At 46.0% G+C, this 17,145-nt stretch overlaps 1 protein-coding gene across 1 annotated transcript in view; it reads left to right on the plus strand.

Moving 5' to 3' along the window:
* Positions 1-17,145, plus strand: part of IQGAP1 (IQ motif containing GTPase activating protein 1) — a 260,699-nt gene that overhangs the window by 125,725 nt on the left and 117,829 nt on the right. The window contains exons 3-6 of the mRNA XM_040342541.1: positions 772-928; positions 2,805-2,882; positions 2,970-3,046; positions 16,548-16,615. Of these exons, the coding sequence (XP_040198475.1) occupies positions 772-928; positions 2,805-2,882; positions 2,970-3,046; positions 16,548-16,615 (380 nt within the window). The remainder of the gene's footprint in view (positions 1-771; positions 929-2,804; positions 2,883-2,969; positions 3,047-16,547; positions 16,616-17,145) is intronic.

The following is a 17,145-nucleotide window of genomic DNA, read 5'->3' on the forward strand; positions in this document are numbered from 1 at the left end:
CAGTTAGAGGATGGCCCATTCCTGACCTCAGCTGGATAGAACACCTTTGGGATGAATTAGAGTGGAGACTGCGAGCCAGGCCTTCTTGTCCAACATCAGTACCTGACCTCACAGATGCGCTTCTGGAAGAATGGTCAAACATTCCCATAGACACACTCCTAAACCTTGTAGACAGCCTTCCCAGAAAAGGTGAAGCTGTTATAGCAGCAAAGGGTGGGCCAACTCAATACTGAACCCTACGGACTAAGACTGGGAAGCCATTACAGTTCATGACAATAGTGTGTGTGTGTGTGAATATACTGGATGAGTTTATTGACTTGGATATGGAGTGATATACCTTTTTTTACATCACCTCCACCTAACCTGCGGTTTGGAGACTGTGAAATGAGTTTTCACCTTATTCAGTGTCCTCCTGCAAATTCCTTCCCTCCCTTTCGTAGTTGGGTCTGGGTCCTATAGATTTTAGTAAATAGTTCACTAGGCACTGGGAAGATAGGTGAAAACCGAATGGGATAAAAATGAAATACCTGGATCTGAATAGCAGAGCAGATAAGTACACCACTGTAAAGACCAAAAATGAACACTAATGTATGATCAGTATATGTTGCGGAACTATAATTTGGCTGGGGTCAGTTTGTTCCATCTTGTAAGTTGCTTTATTCTAAAAATGCTTTTGAATTCAAACTACCGGTAATAGGATCACCTATTTTTTTTTTTTTTTAATAATTTTTCATAATTGTATTCTTATGGATTTCTGGTCATGTCTTCCAGATGGATGGAAGCCTGCTTGGTGGAGGACCTACCTGTTACTACAGAACTTGAAGAAGGCCTCAGAAATGGAGTCTACCTGGCAAAACTCGGAAACTTCTTTAGCCCAAAAGTTGTGTCCCTGAAGAAAATCTATGATCGTGAACAGACCAGATATCGTGTAAGTATTCTGATACTGAGGGACGTATCGCATACATTTTCGAATATCTGCACAGAGAATGGCCCTGTAATGTAAGAATAGTATTTTGTGAAGGTGATCACTGTTTACCTACTGTGATCATAAATGGGTGAGTTGTATAACCAAATTTTTTCTTTCCGTGTGATATACTAAAAATAGGGTTGGAAGTGTTTCTAGTGTGGTAGGACAGTATGAAAGTATTAGATTACCCTTTTGCATACAAATAAAAACTCAGCAGATGTGTAGATAAAGGATGCCCTGTTCAAACATGTTTTGGGATAACATACAACAGTGGAACTTTAAAGTGGTTGTAAACCCTTACATTTGCCTGGTGAAGTGACTGGCCTCAGGTGATACACAGAAATGAAACAAATCCTTCTACATAAGTTGTACCGGTCTATCTGCAGCTCTTCATTCATTCAAAGTGCTAAATTTTAAAGCTTGTCTGAGCGTTCAGAGAAAAGGGGATGGAGAGCTGAAGTTGCACAATGCAGAGCTCAGAGAGCTGATTGGAGCTGATTGCATCCACGCAGCACATAGGAACAGAGCTGAGGCTGTCAATCGGCTGGAGGCCTCTCCCCTGTCACCATTTTTCTCTTGGTGTCAGGAAAATTTGGCAGAAGTGATTGATGCTGATAGAGTAATGAAGCAGCAGACAGAAATGACACTTAGGGCCAGATTCACAGTGAGAGTACGCCGGCTACACCGGCATACTTTCAAATTTGCCGCGTCGTATCTTTAGTTTGAATCCTCAAACCAAGATACGACGGCTTCTGGCTTCGATCCGACAGGCGTACGGCTTTGTACACCTTCGGATCGTAGGTGTAATACTTCGGCGCCCGCTGGGTGGAGTTTGCGTCGTTTTCCGCGTCGGGTATGCTAATTAGCTTTTTCCGTCGATCAACGAAGGTACGCGCGGCCGTCGCATTCTCTTACGTCGTCGCTAGTCGGCTTTTCCCGGCGTATAGTCAAAGCTGCTATTTCGTGGCGTATAGATTGATTTGCCATGTTAAAGTATGGCCTTCGTTCCCGCGTCGAATTTTGAATTTTATTTTTTTGGTGTAAGTCGTCCGTGAATAGGAAAGGACGTAACTCACGTCTACGTTCAAAAAATGACGTCGGTGCGACGTCATTTCGCGCAAAGCACGGCGGGAAATTTCGAAACGGAGCATGCACATTTCAATCGGCGCGGGGACGCACTTCATTTAAATGAATCACGCCCCCTCCCCGCCCAATTTGAAATACGCACCGAGAAATACACTACGCCGCCGTAACTTACGGCGCAAAATCTTCCTGGATTCAAAATTCTGCCAGGTAAGATATGGCGGCGTAGCGTATCTGATGCGCTGCGCCAGGGCAATTCTTTGTGAATCTGGCCCTATGTGCTCTTAATTGAGACAAGTACACACTATAGAGGGATATGCTTTGTTCATATTTCATGTCTGAGGTTTATGGATGCAGACATCTAGCTACATCTGAGTGAAAGGCTCTCAGAAGTTAAGAGATATTTATGGCGTAATTTGGTGGGGAGGTCATTTTAATCTAAAAACGCTGCCTAAAAGGTTCCCACTTTGCACGGATATTACTGTTACTATTTTGGTATACACATCCTTTGAAGATTTAAGTTTTTACCTTGAAAGAGCTTTGGCCACTTCCTAAATGTAACTGTTTGATTAGTTTGGAAATGGCACAAAATTACGATGGTAAATTCATATATAAAATATGATTTATTTTCTCAGCTTGGTCAGATGTATTTATAATATCCATTCATACGTTCTTTGTCAGTCAGCTATTAAACCAGGTTGCCATAGAGGAATGTAATTGTGTTCCTAAGTGTGCCTTTTTTCTTTTGCTGCAGGCTACTGGTCTTCACTTCCGACACACAGACAATGTGATTCAATGGCTCAATGCGATGTCCGAGATTGGCCTTCCAAAGGTATGCTAGGGTATTATTTAAAAGAATCAGTTTGGCTTGTATGTTTTGCCTTCCAGTTAATTGATCTTATTGTAAATTGTCATGTAGATTTTTTATCCGGAGACTACAGACATTTACGATCGGAAGAATATGCCTCGCTGTATATATTGCATCCATGCATTGAGGTAAGAATTATTGCATTTCTTTAACGTACATCTTATTTTTTGGAGGGGGGGGGGGGGGGGGGGGGCGCTTATGTGTTTTTTTAAATAAATAATTATATTGGGTGGATGTTGCTAAAATATTTCTATTCCTTCTTCATCATTCATCATCCCCTTCCCCCTAGATTCTTGTCCTACTTGGCTTTATTGACTATTCATGCAAGAACTGAAAATCTTTGGCAAAAACAAACTCGTATCATTTGATGCTGTAGGCCAGAAGTCTCCAAACGTTGTAAATAAAGGGCCAGTTTACTGTCCTCTAAACTTGAGGGGGGCCGGACTGTAAAAGTAGAAATTGTCTTGGCGACGGTGGGAGAAATAGTTCATATTTGGCAATAGGGGGAGGAATAGTGCCTCATCATTGGTACGACGGGAGGAATAGTGTCCTATCGTTGGTGTCAGTGGAATGAATAGCACACCATGATTGGTGTCGGTGGAAGGAATAGTGCCCCAATGATTGGTGTCGGTAGGAGGAATAGTGCCCCAATGATTGGTGTCGGTGGGAGAAATAGTGCCCCAATGATTGGTGTCGGTGGGAGAAATGGTGCCCCAATGATTGGTGTCGGTGGAAGGAATAGTGCCCCAATGATTGGTGTCGGTGGGAGGAATAGTGCCCCAATGATTGGTGTCGGTGGGAGGAATAGTGCCCCAATGATTGGTGTCCGTGGGAGGAATAGTGTCCCAATGATTGGTGTCGGTGGGAGGAATAGTGCCCCAATGATTGGTGTTGGTGGGAGGAATATTGCCCCAATGATTGGTGTCGGTGGGAGGAATATTGCCCTAATGATTGGTGTCGGGAGGAATATTGCCCCAATGGTTGGTGTCTGTGGGAGGAATAGTGCCCCAATGATTGGTGTCGGTGGGAGGAATATTGCCCCAATGATTGGTGTCGGGAGGAATATTGCCCCAATGGTTGGTGTCGTGGGAGGAATAGTGTCCCAATGATTGGTGTCTGTGGGAGGAATAGTGCCCCAATGATTGGTGTCGGTGGGAGAAATAGTGCCCCAATGATTGGTGTCGGTGGAAGGAATAGTGCCCCAATGGTTGGTGTCTGTGGGAGGAATAGTGCCCCAATGATTGGTGTCGGTGGGAGAAATAGTGCCCCAATGATTGGTGTCGGTGGAAGGAATAGTGCCCCAATGATTGGTGTCGGTGGGAGGAATAGTGTGCCAGTGATTGGTGTCGGTGGGAGGAATAGTGCCCCAATGATTGGTGTCGGTGGGAGGAATATTGCCCCAATGATTGGTGTCGGTGGGAGGAATATTGCCCCAATGATTGGTGTCGGTGGGAGGAATATTGCCCCAATGGTTGGTGTCTGTGGGAGGAATATTGCCCCAATGGTTGGTGTCTGTGGGAGGAATAGTGCCCCAATGATTGGTGTCGGTGGGAGGAATATTGCCCCAATGATTGGTGTCGGGAGGAATATTGCCCCAATGGTTGGTGTCGTGGGAGGAATAGTGCCCCAATGATTGGTGTCGTGGGAGGAATAGTGCCCCAATGATTGGTGTCGTGGGAGGAATAGTGCCCCAATGATTGGTGTCGTGGGAGGAATAGTGGCCCAATGATTTGTGTCGGTGGGAGAAATAGTGCCCCAATGATTGGTGTCGGTGGGAGGAATAGTGCCCTGTTTTTGATGTCTGTAACAGGAATTGTACCTCATTGTTGGTGTCAGTGGGAGGAATAGTGCCCCAATGATTGGTGTCGGTGGGAGGAATATTGCCCCAATGATTGGTGTCGGTGGGAGGAATATTGCCCCAATGGTTGGTGTCGTGGGAGGAATAGTGCCCCAATGATTGGTGTCGTGGGAGGAATAGTGCCCCAATGATTGGTGTCGTGGGAGGAATAGTGCCCCAATGATTGGTGTCGTGGGAGGAATAGTGGCCCAATGATTTGTGTCGGTGGGAGAAATAGTGCCCCAATGATTGGTGTCGGTGGGAGGAATAGTGCCCTGTTTTTGATGTCTGTAACAGGAATTGTACCTCATTGTTGGTGTCAGTGGGAGGAATAGTGCCCCAATGATTGGTGTCGGTGGGAGGAATATTGCCCCAATGATTGGTGTCGGTGGGAGGAATATTGCCCCAATGGTTGGTGTCGGGAGGAATATTGCCCCAATGGTTGGTGTCGTGGGAGGAATCGTGCCCCAATGATTGGTGTCGGTGGGAGGAATAGTGGCCCAATGATTTGTGTCGGTGGGAGAAATAGTGCCCCAATGATTGGTGTCGGTGGGAGGAATAGTGCCCTGTTTTTGATGTCTGTAACAGGAATTGTACCTCATTGTTGGTGTCAGTGGGAGGAATAGTGCCCCAATGATTGGTGTCGGTGGGAGGAATATTGCCCCAATGATTGGTGTCGGTGGGAGGAATATTGCCCCAATGGTTGGTGTCGGGAGGAATATTGCCCCAATGGTTGGTGTCGTGGGAGGAATCGTGCCCCAATGATTGGTGTCGGTGGGAGGAATAGTGCCCCAATGATTGGTGTCGGTGGGAGGAATATTGGCCCAATGATTGGTGTCGGTGGGAGGAATAGTGCCCTGTTTTTGATGTCCGTAACAGGAATTGTACCTCATTGTTGGTGTCAGTGGGAGGAATAGTGCCCCAATGATTGGTGTCGGTGGGAGGAATATTGCCCCAATGATTGGTGTCGGTGGGAGGAATATTGCCCCAATGGTTGGTGTCGGGAGGAATATTGCCCCAATGGTTGGTGTCGTGGGAGGAATCGTGCCCCAATGATTGGTGTCGGTGGGAGGAATATTGGCCCAATGATTGGTGTCGGTGGGAGGAATAGTGCCCCAATGATTGGTGTCGGTGGGAGGAATAGTGCCCTGTTTTTGATGTCCGTAACAGGAATTGTACCTCATTGTTGGTGTCAGTGGGAGGAATAGTGTCTTGCATCTGTGGAAGGAGAAGTTCCCCAAGGGCCGGATAAAGGCAAGCAAAGGGCCGCAGTTTGAATACCACTGCTATAGGAAGAAGTAGTGCCGTGTGTCTTGGACCACAGAGTGGACAGATCTGTAACTTTCTCCTCTTGTCCACAGCCCTGTATCAGATTTGTAAGCTGCCCTTACAGTGGCACCACTGATTGGCTAGCTATATATCTTCCTGTAACCCTCAAGCAGCTCTTTGCATTTTACTGGGAGGTTGCAAATGTATATTTCAGGAGGTAAGACCAGCGAAAAGAATATGTAGACCCAACATTTCATAGTCCTGATATGTGCCTTCTGTACCATGTACAAAGTGGGGGAGATTTACTAAAACTGGTGGACTTAGAATGGTGCAACTTTGTATTGTAACCAATCGGCTTCTAACTTCAGCTTGTTCAATTAAGCTTTGTCAATAAAACTTGGAAGCTTGGATTCTGTGCAGAGCTGCACCAGATTTTGCACTCTGCAGGTTTAGTAAATAACCCCCACAGTATAAAGCTGGCCACTCGGTGTACTCTTGATAAATAAATCCTTTATTGGCTGAATGTAAAATGACTGCATCAAAAATTAAACGCGTTTCATCTTATGCAGCCTTCTTCATAGCATATGTATGAGGCAGGAAGTATAAGCCAAAATGCATTGCATTTTTGATGCTGTGTCATTTTACATGTAGCCAATAAAGGATTTTGTTTTCAAGAGTACACTGAGTGGCCGGCTTTCTACATTGTGGACTTATGCTTTGAGAGATGAACGCCCCAGCCTGAGCATCTGTCTCCATTTTTTATTTATTTTTTAACAGGGATCTGTCTCAATTTTTTTTAATCTTAAAGTGGATGTAAACCCAAATTTGATGTCACAATGTAGAGAATAAGATTTCCTATCATCTGTGCCCAGTCTTGCCACACAGAGTTAATCCAGCTCTGAGCAATCCACTTTTATTGTTTTATTGTTAAACCCAAAAAATCCTCTTTCTCTTATTGTCCATGGACGGACACAGCTCCTTAAATCTTGACAAGTGGGTTATGTTCCCTGTTTACAGGAGAGGACTAGGCAGAAACATGTTAAATAGTTAAATACATGTTACATTAACAGAGTTGAACAGCCCCGCCCAGGGGGCGGTCCCTCCAGACATAACCCTCCTCACTGCAGCTTGCAGCCTCAGTTTCGTTCTGCCTAGCAAAGGAGAAGGACGTATGGCTCCCTTTGGGCCCAGCGCCCTGAGGAGAAATTTTATTTTATTTTATTTTACTTTTTCTTGAAGAATCTTCTTTCAACTGTTGGCTGAGAGACAGGCTGGATATTATAGATCCTTGTAGTCTACTCAGTCCGACCAGCAAGCGTGGGCACACCTTTGCAAAGAGGCTTGGTCTGCCACGCCATACCTCATGACTCCTGAGGTGGCCGGTGAGCTTTGCTCCGAGGTCCACATATGACTGAGCTGTGGTGTTGCCTCAATCACAGTGGACCGGGCCGACAGCTACCTCCATTGCGGTTGTAGGTCTGTCAGGAATGCGTCAGCGAGTCCTCGCTCGGACGGGTAAGTACAGTCCCTCCTGCTTCGGTGGGTTGGTACAGCTGGGCATTCCTGGGGTTCGGGGGTCCCTTCCCCTTACTTCCCTGCTCCTTTCCCTTGCTGCATTGCTAACATTGCCGCTGTCAGGGGGGAGGGGGCCTTCCTGAGGGGACTGTTATCTGGCCTGTGTGTTTTTTCTTTTTTGTATTGGGCTTTCCTGTGAGGTAAAAAGCCCTGTGATGAGCACAGATGTTTATGATTATACTTCAGCAGACGCTGACTGATTGGTGACACCTGTAATGGTTTTGCTTTTTATGCTGTATCTGTGTCTTATCCTTAAATAAAACAGCCCTATGAGGCTTTTCCTGTTTAAACACAGGTCCCTGCAAAAGTTACCTCACGGTTCTTTTCCTCACAGGCAGCGCTGTGCAGTCTCCTCCTGAGGGAGTCCCCTGGTTACCCCTGGTCAGCGCAGCAAGTGGGTGAGAGGCCCTGAATAGGGCTCTAGGAGCTTTTGTCTATTTGTATGGACAGGTGTGCATATTATAATACACACTATATGTAAATATTGGAGTCAGTATCTGGGTCCTTCCCCACATGCTGGTGGTGGCAGCAGGTGTTAGCACCTGTGATTCCCACAGAGTTTTTATTGTTAGTCCTGGTGTGCCAGGGTGGGGGTGGACTGCGGGCGGGCGGTAAAAGAGTACCCCCTTCCCCCGTTATCCCCTGGGGAATGCTCTGTTATGGAGCCATGGACTAGGTACCTAGTTAAAAAAAAAAAAAAAAAAAAAAGGCAGAATAAGGCATTTATGGGTGCGCTTTTTACTGCTGCAAGGGACTCTCCTAAGCTGCATAGTGCAGCTGGGTTTCCGCTGAGGGCTCGGTCTTTTTTGGATCACACAAATCAGACCGCTGTGTAGGTTTTTTCCTTCTGTGCCCTTCTTTGATAATTTCTGAGATGCAGAATGAGAAAAGCCACTGAGGGCTTTTGTAGTCCCTCACCGCCGGGCGACCCCTACTTGTATGGATCTGACTGATAGAAGATCCGAAGTACTGACCCGTTCCATGTTTACCATGCTGGGGTCTGGCTTGCGGCCTATTGTGGCCACTACACTGGGGTCTCAGTGGTCGCTGGCGCTATTTTTTGGGAGATTTTTCAATTACATTGAAAACTCCCATTGGCGCCCATTTTGTCGTAGCCACGCTATGGCGCAGCTTACATTGTGCTGGCCTTTTTCCTGTGGCCGCGTTCTGAACGCTCGGCGGCCATCTTGGAGTAGTCCTGACCCCTAGTGCTGTATACAACTCACAGAGTGAGCATTTGGCACCAGACAGTGGAGGAGCACCGACTCTCTCCTGAGGTTATTAGCCTAGCGGACCAGCTGGTCCAGGGCCTCATATAGGTCTGTGATGCTTCATTGAATGCTGCGCCCTTGTTATCCAGGGCGTCTGTTTCAGAATAGTTTTATGCACACGGTGGTGTAGTGCTTAACTCCATTACTTGGCAGCAAAAGAGTCATTGGTTCGAATCTGCACACTGACGCCAATCTGCACACTGACGCCAATCTGCCTGGAGCTTGCATTGTCGCTCCCTGTGTCTGTGTGGGTTTCCTCCGGGTACTCCGGTTTCCTCCAAAGACATGTGTGCATACACCTACATAATATACATACACACTATGTGTGTGTATTATTTAGGGGCAACCCTCCCAGGCCGTCAAAGGCCCAGCTGGGGGACTAATCTGTCCCTGGGTGCATAAGCCGATCACGCCGGCACCCAAATCCTGCCAATGTATATAGCCTTCCCTCCCTGTCTCTAGGTGGGAGGGGCGGCTTGCAGGTTCACAATTCAGTGAAACCTCCCTGCTCTCCGACTAGTGGGTCTGCGAGGTGGTCTCTTCGGAGTACTAGATAGGGTTTCCTCCTATCCACAGAACAAAGTTCTGTCCTTGTGTCTTCCCCTCCCGGCACGTCGGTCTGCCTTGGGCAGTGTGGGATTTGCTAAGCTGCAAGGTAATTTTACCTTTCCTGCAGGACGAGAGTTTTGGGGTTTTCTATGGGCCTCAGGCCCTAAATACCTTTGTGAACGTCGGGTAGTTCCGCATGGAATCCATTTGTTCGGTGGTAGCTGCGCTTCATCCGGGGGATGTCCTGACGTCCTCGGACATCAGGGACGCATACATGCATGTCCCGTTTTGCACATGTCACAGTGTTTTTTTCTGTGCTTCGTGATGAGAGAAGGGTCTCTGTCAGCCTGTGGCCCTCCCTTTTGATCTGGCGTCAGCACCATGGGTTTTCAGCTAGGAGCTCGCACTTATTTGAATTTTGTTGGGACAGCGAGGCTTTGCCTCATTGGCTACTTTGACGACTTTCTTCTGAGAGCAGCTTCTGTCTCCGACCTAGTGGATGGGTTATTCCCATTCAGACCCTCCGAAGATTCGGGTGGATGTTAAACGTTTAGGCCAGAAAGTGTAGCTCAGTGGCAGCAAGCCTGCCCTACATGTGTGCGACCCAGGGTTCAAATTATGGGCATGCTAGGTTCCGACTCAGCGTTGGAGTATCTAGTGTTGATCCAGACTCCTCAGTGGCAAAGGTCCTTCTTCCCCTGGAGAAATTGCAGACTCTTCAGTCTGCGGAGAAGGTATTGGCATCACGCAATCGGTCTTCTCTCCGGGCGCCTGCTGGTTCAGGGTCTGTGGGTAGCCTCCTTCAAGGTGGTACTGTATGCCCAGTTCCACACCCTGGTTTTCCAGTGGAACTACTGTCCAGGTGGTAAAAATCTCTTGTCTCTGAAATCATTAGATTCCTGTGCGCCACCTAGTCAGAGTCTCTCTGAGTTGGTGACAGAGATTCCCGACTCTTCGGTCCGGGAAGTTGTTCCTTCCTTCCAGTGGTCGGTGTTTACGACGAATGCCAGCTCACGGGTTGTGAACCTGGAGGTTCACAAAACTGGGGGGTCCAGTCGGCCCTGAGTCGCTGGACTTGCGTGGACCTATGACCACACCTCCTTGAATGTGTCTGGTCTCGGTAGCTACCCAGGGTCGGGCCTGGCTAGTGCCTGGTGGAAGACCGCCTGGGAATACCAGGTGCTGTCTACTGTTCATTGTCCTACTATTTTAGGCGATCAGGCTATGCTTCTCCTTGTGGTCGACCAATCTGGTTTCAGCCGGACAACGCCACGGCCGTGGCTTCAGTCTACCATCAGGTATGCCGGCAGGCAGACTACTGGAGTCGCCAGATGCTGGACCAGGGCGACTGGTCTTTGTGCTTGGGGTGTTTCGGCTCCCTTGCAGGAGGTGAGCCTCACATGGCATGGATCTCCTGGCAGCTTGTCTCCGCCGCAAGGGTGTCAGTTAGTGGCCAGGTCTAGTGATCTTGTACAGACGTGTCAGTCGCGCTGGTGGCCCTGTGTTGTCTGTATCGGTGATTTTTTGCCATTCCTCCATGGTAGTTGCTTCCTCGGCCGCTCCACAGAGTGGATGCTGAGGAGATCCCGATGATTCTAATCGCTCCAGATTAATCTCGGCGTCCTTGGTACGCTGATATCGGGCGCCTGGTAGCGGAGGCACCCTGGCGATTGCCAGGGCAGGAGGTTCCTGTCTCAAGGTCCCATACTTCCTCCTGTTGTACAGTCACTGACTTGCTTAACATGGTTATTGGAAGCCAGACTTTAGGTGACCAGGGTCTGTCTGACTCGGTCATCTCAACAGGGCACCGTAGTCTTCTTCCGGAGGATCTACCGTCATACCTCTCTTGGTGCGAAGGGATGGAGTGACGTCCACGGGCGTACTTTCAATGTCCAGGGTCCTGCTGTTTTTAAAGCTTGGATTGGATCTAAAAATTGCTTAAAGCACCGTTTGGGTGCAGATTTCAGCCTTGGCTGTGTTCTTTTAGTTGCCTTTTTGCGGCCCGTTCCCTGGTGGGTCCCCTTTTTTTTTGTGTGCAAGGGGTTTGTTTGTCATATACTTTCCCCTCTTGGCCCATCTCTTCCCCCATGAGTTTTGACTCTGGTGCTCTCGGTTCTTCAGGAACCTTCCTTTTGGAAACATCAGAGAGATTTTCTCTTGACACTATCTCAGAAGGTGGCCCCTTTAGTGGCCTTTACCTCTGTTAGAGGGGTTTCTGAGTTGGCGGTCTTGTCTTGCAAGCCGCCATGCTTGATCCCCCATAAGGATTAGGTGATGGTGCGCCCGCGACCTTCCCTTCTCCCGAAGGAGGTTTCGGCCTTTTCATACTTTAGGCGTGGTACGCGCTTTGCGGGTATACCAGCCTACTACGGCTCCATTTCGGAGCTTCTGACTCTCTTTTGTGTCGGTGTCTGGTCCACAAAAGGGCCTGGCGGTCTCGTCGACCACCATTTCTCGGTGGATCGGGCAGGCCGTCATACAGGCCTATGCTCCTAAGGGCGGGCCCCCCTTTCCGGTCACGGCACTTTCGACCAGGGCAATTGGTGCTTCCTGGGTTTTTTTTTTCCCGACATCATGCGTCGGTCTCACAGGTGTGCGAGGCGGCGATTTGCTCGTCCGTTCACGCTTTTTCCAGAATTTACATGGTTGCTGTGAGTGCATCTTATGATGGTTTTTTTTTCAGCCGCTAGTTTTTGCCGGCGGCTGTTTAAAGTTGCACCTCCTCCGTTGAGGAGCTCTGCTTGTTTTGGGGTGAAGTTAAAATTGTTTTTACTGATATATTTCCCACCCCTCGTTTTTTGACACTGCTTGGGGACGTCCCACTTGTCAAGATTTAAGGAGCTGTGTCCGTCCATGGACAATAAGAGAAAATAGGATTTTTTGTACTCACCGTAAAATCCTTTTCTCTGAAGTCCATGGACGGACACAGCTCCCACCCCTCCTTTTTAGGTTTGTACTGCTTGTTACGAACTGAGGCTGCAAGCTGCAGTGAGGAGGGTTATGTCTGGAGGGACCGCCCCCTGGGCGGGGCTGTTCAACTCTGTTAATGTAACATGTATTTAACTATTTAACATGTTTCTGCCTAGTCCTCTCCTGTAAACAGGGAACATAACCCACTTGTCAAGATTTAAGGAGCTGTGTCCGTCCATGGACTTCAGAGAAAAGGATTTTACGGTGAGTACAAAAAATCCTATTTTTATTGTTCAGTGAAAATTAACAGACTTCCAGATAAAAACCTGTCTAAATTAAAAGTCCCAAAGCCTCTCTCCTTGCTTTGAGTGACAGGTTATTTACATATCTAGCTTGGACATGTTTATCATATGTTAGGTGATCCACAGTATAAAAAGTGAGAAATCCACCCCTCCCCCACATAACACATCATGGTAATATACAATGACCTGTGGATGACCTCATATTATGATAAACATAACATATGTTAAACATGTCCAAGCTAGATATGTAAATAACCTGTCACTCAAAGCAAGGAGAGGGGCTTTCGGACTTTTAATTTAGACAGGGTTTTATCTGGAAGTCTGTTAATTTTCACTGAACAATAAAAGAGGATTTTTTGGGTTTACATCCACTCTTTAAATACAGCAGTTAAGCTGGGGTAAGGTTGGACATATTGCTACACCATGTACTTGTATGAGAAAATATCCTGTTCTTTTTGTTTTGCTTCCTTTGTGTAAAATCCCTGGTGTTCCTGCCAGTTCCTCTGTTTTCCTTTTTAAAGTGGAGCTCCACTCTAAAGTGGAACTTCCGCTCATTGGAAACCTCCCGGGGTCACATTTGGCACCTTTCAGGGGAGTGCAGATACCTGACTAAGACAGGTATTTGCACCCACTTCCCGGAGTCCACTCTGCGGGGACCTGCGGGTAGTGTGTCACTAAAAACACCCCCCCCCCCCCCGTTGTGTTCTGGGAAACACACGATTCCAGAAAACAGCGGGGACCAGTAACCACGGCACAGGGTGACTCACGAATGCGCTGTAGGGAACCGGGCAGTGAAACCGCAATGCTTCGCTTCCTGGTTCCCTCACCGAGGATGGTGGTGGGGGCAGCAGAGTGACGAGCTATTGCTCGTTTTCTGCTGCCGACGTCGCTGGACTCCAGGACAGGTAAGTGTCCATTTATTAAAAGTCAGCAGCTGCAGTATTTGTAGCTGCTGGCTTTTAATATTTTTTTTACGGTGGAGCTCCGCTTTAAAAACGTACTACACTAGGCATGAGAACACACCATGGTCAGTTATCTAGCTGTGCTGTGAACTTAGTGTGCTCTCCACCAATGATCAGACTTCTGCTCACTCATCTCCTCCCCTTGCACAACCATTCACTGGAAAGATCAGTGTACTGCTGTTTCTCCTTCTCCAGCTCTTATGTAGCCGAGAACAGAGGGAGTGTGATCACGTATAAAAAAGAGGAACAAGGTGTAAATATTTTTTTTATATTCATACACATGTTTGAATGCCTTTCATTTCTAGTTTAAACTGAATGGGTTCTTTTACAAGGTGAGGGTTTACAATGACTTTAATAAAGGCATGACTTATGTTACTGCTTGTATGGCATAGTTAAGACTCATTCAGCGGATCTATGCCTGTTTCCAGAAAGACAAATGGAATAAATCTCAGCTACTGGCAAAATATCAGTATCTTTATGTGCTTCTTTACTACAGATCGTGTTTTGACTTGTTTGCTTTTGCGAGTTTCTCACAAGGAGTGGCAGCTCTTTGTCTGCAACCCAGATTATATCTCAGCCTTATAAGATATTCTAGTCACCCAAGCATTATAAAGTCTTCTAGAGCTAATTTAATGACTTTTATTAAAACCCAAATCCAGCCCAAATACATTTGTAGTTGAAAGTTGGCTTATGGGTCTTTGTAAAGATATTTCTTTTACTTCCTGAGACAGAAATAGTCTTCTCTGCATATTTGCTCTGGGTCAGTAGATTTAGCATTAAAGCCATTGGGACAGAACCATGGCAAGATATGGTAATTGGTAAATTTAGTAGGAATTCGGCAATGGCAGCCCCCATATTCCTTATATTAATGGTTTCAAGGAAGGGTTAGAACCCTTGTTTTTTTAACTGCTGCTGTTTCTGTCCTGGACTGAAGATCCTTCTGACTTCATATGTGGTCACTTAGGAAATGACGGGGGATCTTCGCCATGTTGCCAAAAGCTAAAAAAGTGTTGCCATACATTCATCTTTAAATTGGTAGATTGGAAAGTGGTGGCGTCGTACGTATCGTAAGTCTGTGGGGAATCGGGAACATAGGCTCCCTTTTTGCTAGCTAGAAGAAGACACATGGCACAAAGGATGACCACTGGGTACATGACTAACGCCTGGTGTCCCTGGTGTATTTTGACCGCCTGCAATAAAAGGCACTTTTTGGAAACTTTGGATGTGCAGCCATTTCTTCTTTTTCCACAATGACCATTTCTAAAGAATAACACAGATCAGGTGGCTCATAAAGCCAATCTCTGACTGGGAGACAAAATCCAACCCAACCATAGGCAGATCCCCATTTTACGTTTACCGACAAATGGCAGGTGGACATTGGGTGCCCGGCACCTGCAGATCGGCTTCTGCTTCGAATAACCGCAGCAGAAGTGGTGGCACGTGCTTGTGCCCCCACAGGTAAAAATGCAGATTCACGTGTATATGTATGTGATCCTGCACACAGCTGCTGCCCTGTAGCAGTAAAACTGCTATAGGGCAGTTGGCAAGCGGTTAAAGAAAGCTTATCATGAAAGAAACCAAGGCTGCTACTGCCGAGTCTTGCTTCTAAAAAAAATAATTTCCTATCTGCCATCCTGATCCTCTTGCTTTAAATCATTAGGGATGAATTACTACAGGCAAATTCTTCTAATTCTCCTCCTCCTCCTCCTCCTCCTCCTCCTCCTCCTCCTCCTCCTCCTCCTCCTCCTCCTCCTCCTCTGGCTTTCCATTGCCCAACTAATGAAATTCAAAACAATAACATACAAAGATATTTACAATTCTGCCTGAGCTACATCACCAATCTTATCTCCAAATATCACCCAAACTATCCTCTCCATCCTCCCAAGACCTTTTGCTCTCTAGCTCCCTTGTCTCCTTCTCTTATGCTCATCTCCAGGACTTCTCCAGAGCCTCTCCTGTCCTCTGGACCTCACTACCACAATCTGTCTGGTTATCGCCTACTCTGTTCACTTTTAGGTGATCCTTGAAAACTCATCTCTTCAGGGAGGCCTATCTTGCTCCAGCTAACAACCAAATCTTCTACTTTTTTCATCAGTTCATCCCTCACAGTCACTACCTTTTTGTTTTACCAGCCCCTCCCTCTAAAATTTAAGCTCGCAGGAGCAGGGCCCTTCTCACCCTCCTGTATTGAATTGTACTGTTGCTGTAGTGTCTCCCTTTATATTATAAAGGGCTGTGCAAACTGTTGACGCTATATATAAGTCCTTTATTAAAATAATAATAATAAATGATTCTATGTTCTCTGCAAGTGTTGGGTACTGTGTTGGCTTTATGTAATTTTGAGAAATAAACAAGTTAAAAAAAAGCTTTTCTTTCCAGTCCATTCATTTGAAAATGAAGGATCCTATGCCCCGGGTATAGGTAGCTTTACTTGAATAATTACTGACGGTTATTTATCTCTGCGCTGATGTTTTCACAGGCTTCGATTTTGCAAATGGAAGACCCAAGTCTAATGGCCTTTTAATGCATCATTGACATGCCTGTAAATGGCCCCGCTGTTTTCCACTTTTTCACTGCTCATTAAGCGAGAAACTGACAGCTCATTAGCCTGCAGTTCTGGGTCATTGTCTTTGTTTATTAATTATCACTTTTTATTTTATTTTTTCCATAAAAAAAAATTCTTGTGATTTTGTCCCTTTTTGCAACAAGTGTATTTGGGATTTGTCGCTGAGAACACCAGTGAGCTCCATCGCTCAATAGCTCTTTTACCTTTGCTTTATTTTATGTATTTTTTGTTATTTTGGAGTACATGAGAGGAACTGGAATAAATATAAAGCTGCCACTATCGGTGGCACTAGATGTAAGAAGTGTTGATTCCTCAAGAAGACCTGAGCTGACAGTAGCTAGGTCTCTTCTTCTGATACATGTCTTGATTACTTTTTTTTTTTTTGCAGTTTATATTTGTTTAAACTTGGCTTGGCACCACAGATCCAGGACTTGTACGGAAAGGTCGAATTTACAGGTCAGTATTAACTGAATTGTTTTGTGCGTCTAAATAAAAAAGTATTAGACATACTTTATCTGTAAGACCCCCATACACACTATACAACATTTGTTGTCTGATTTTCCTTTAGATTTACCAAAACCATGTAGGGCAAAGGGCCTGCCTGATTGCATACAAATTGAATCTCTTTTTTTTTTTTTTTATTCTTTATTTCTTAATCTCTTAAGGGTTGACCTCATATTATAAGGTTTTGGTAAATCTGAAGGAAAAAAACTACAGAAAATGTTATAGTGTGTATCCAGCTTTAGTCGTGCACATTGATTGTATTTCTATGCATGTTGTATATTTATTTTATATAAACAGTATGTGAGTTTTGCTCGGCAGTCTCCTCCTTTTGCTGTAGAGACTTCTGTTTTGTTAATGAGTCCATACTAAAATTGAAGGGGTTATAATAACTGTATGGCTTACTTGGCTACAGAATACTAGAGGTTTGCTAACCTAGTGCTGAAGATTACTACACATTACTCTTTGCTTTAATAAATAAAAGC

This window comes from Rana temporaria, chromosome 3, assembly GCF_905171775.1.
Source record: "Rana temporaria chromosome 3, aRanTem1.1, whole genome shotgun sequence".
NCBI classification, from domain to species: Eukaryota; Metazoa; Chordata; class Amphibia; order Anura; family Ranidae; genus Rana; species Rana temporaria.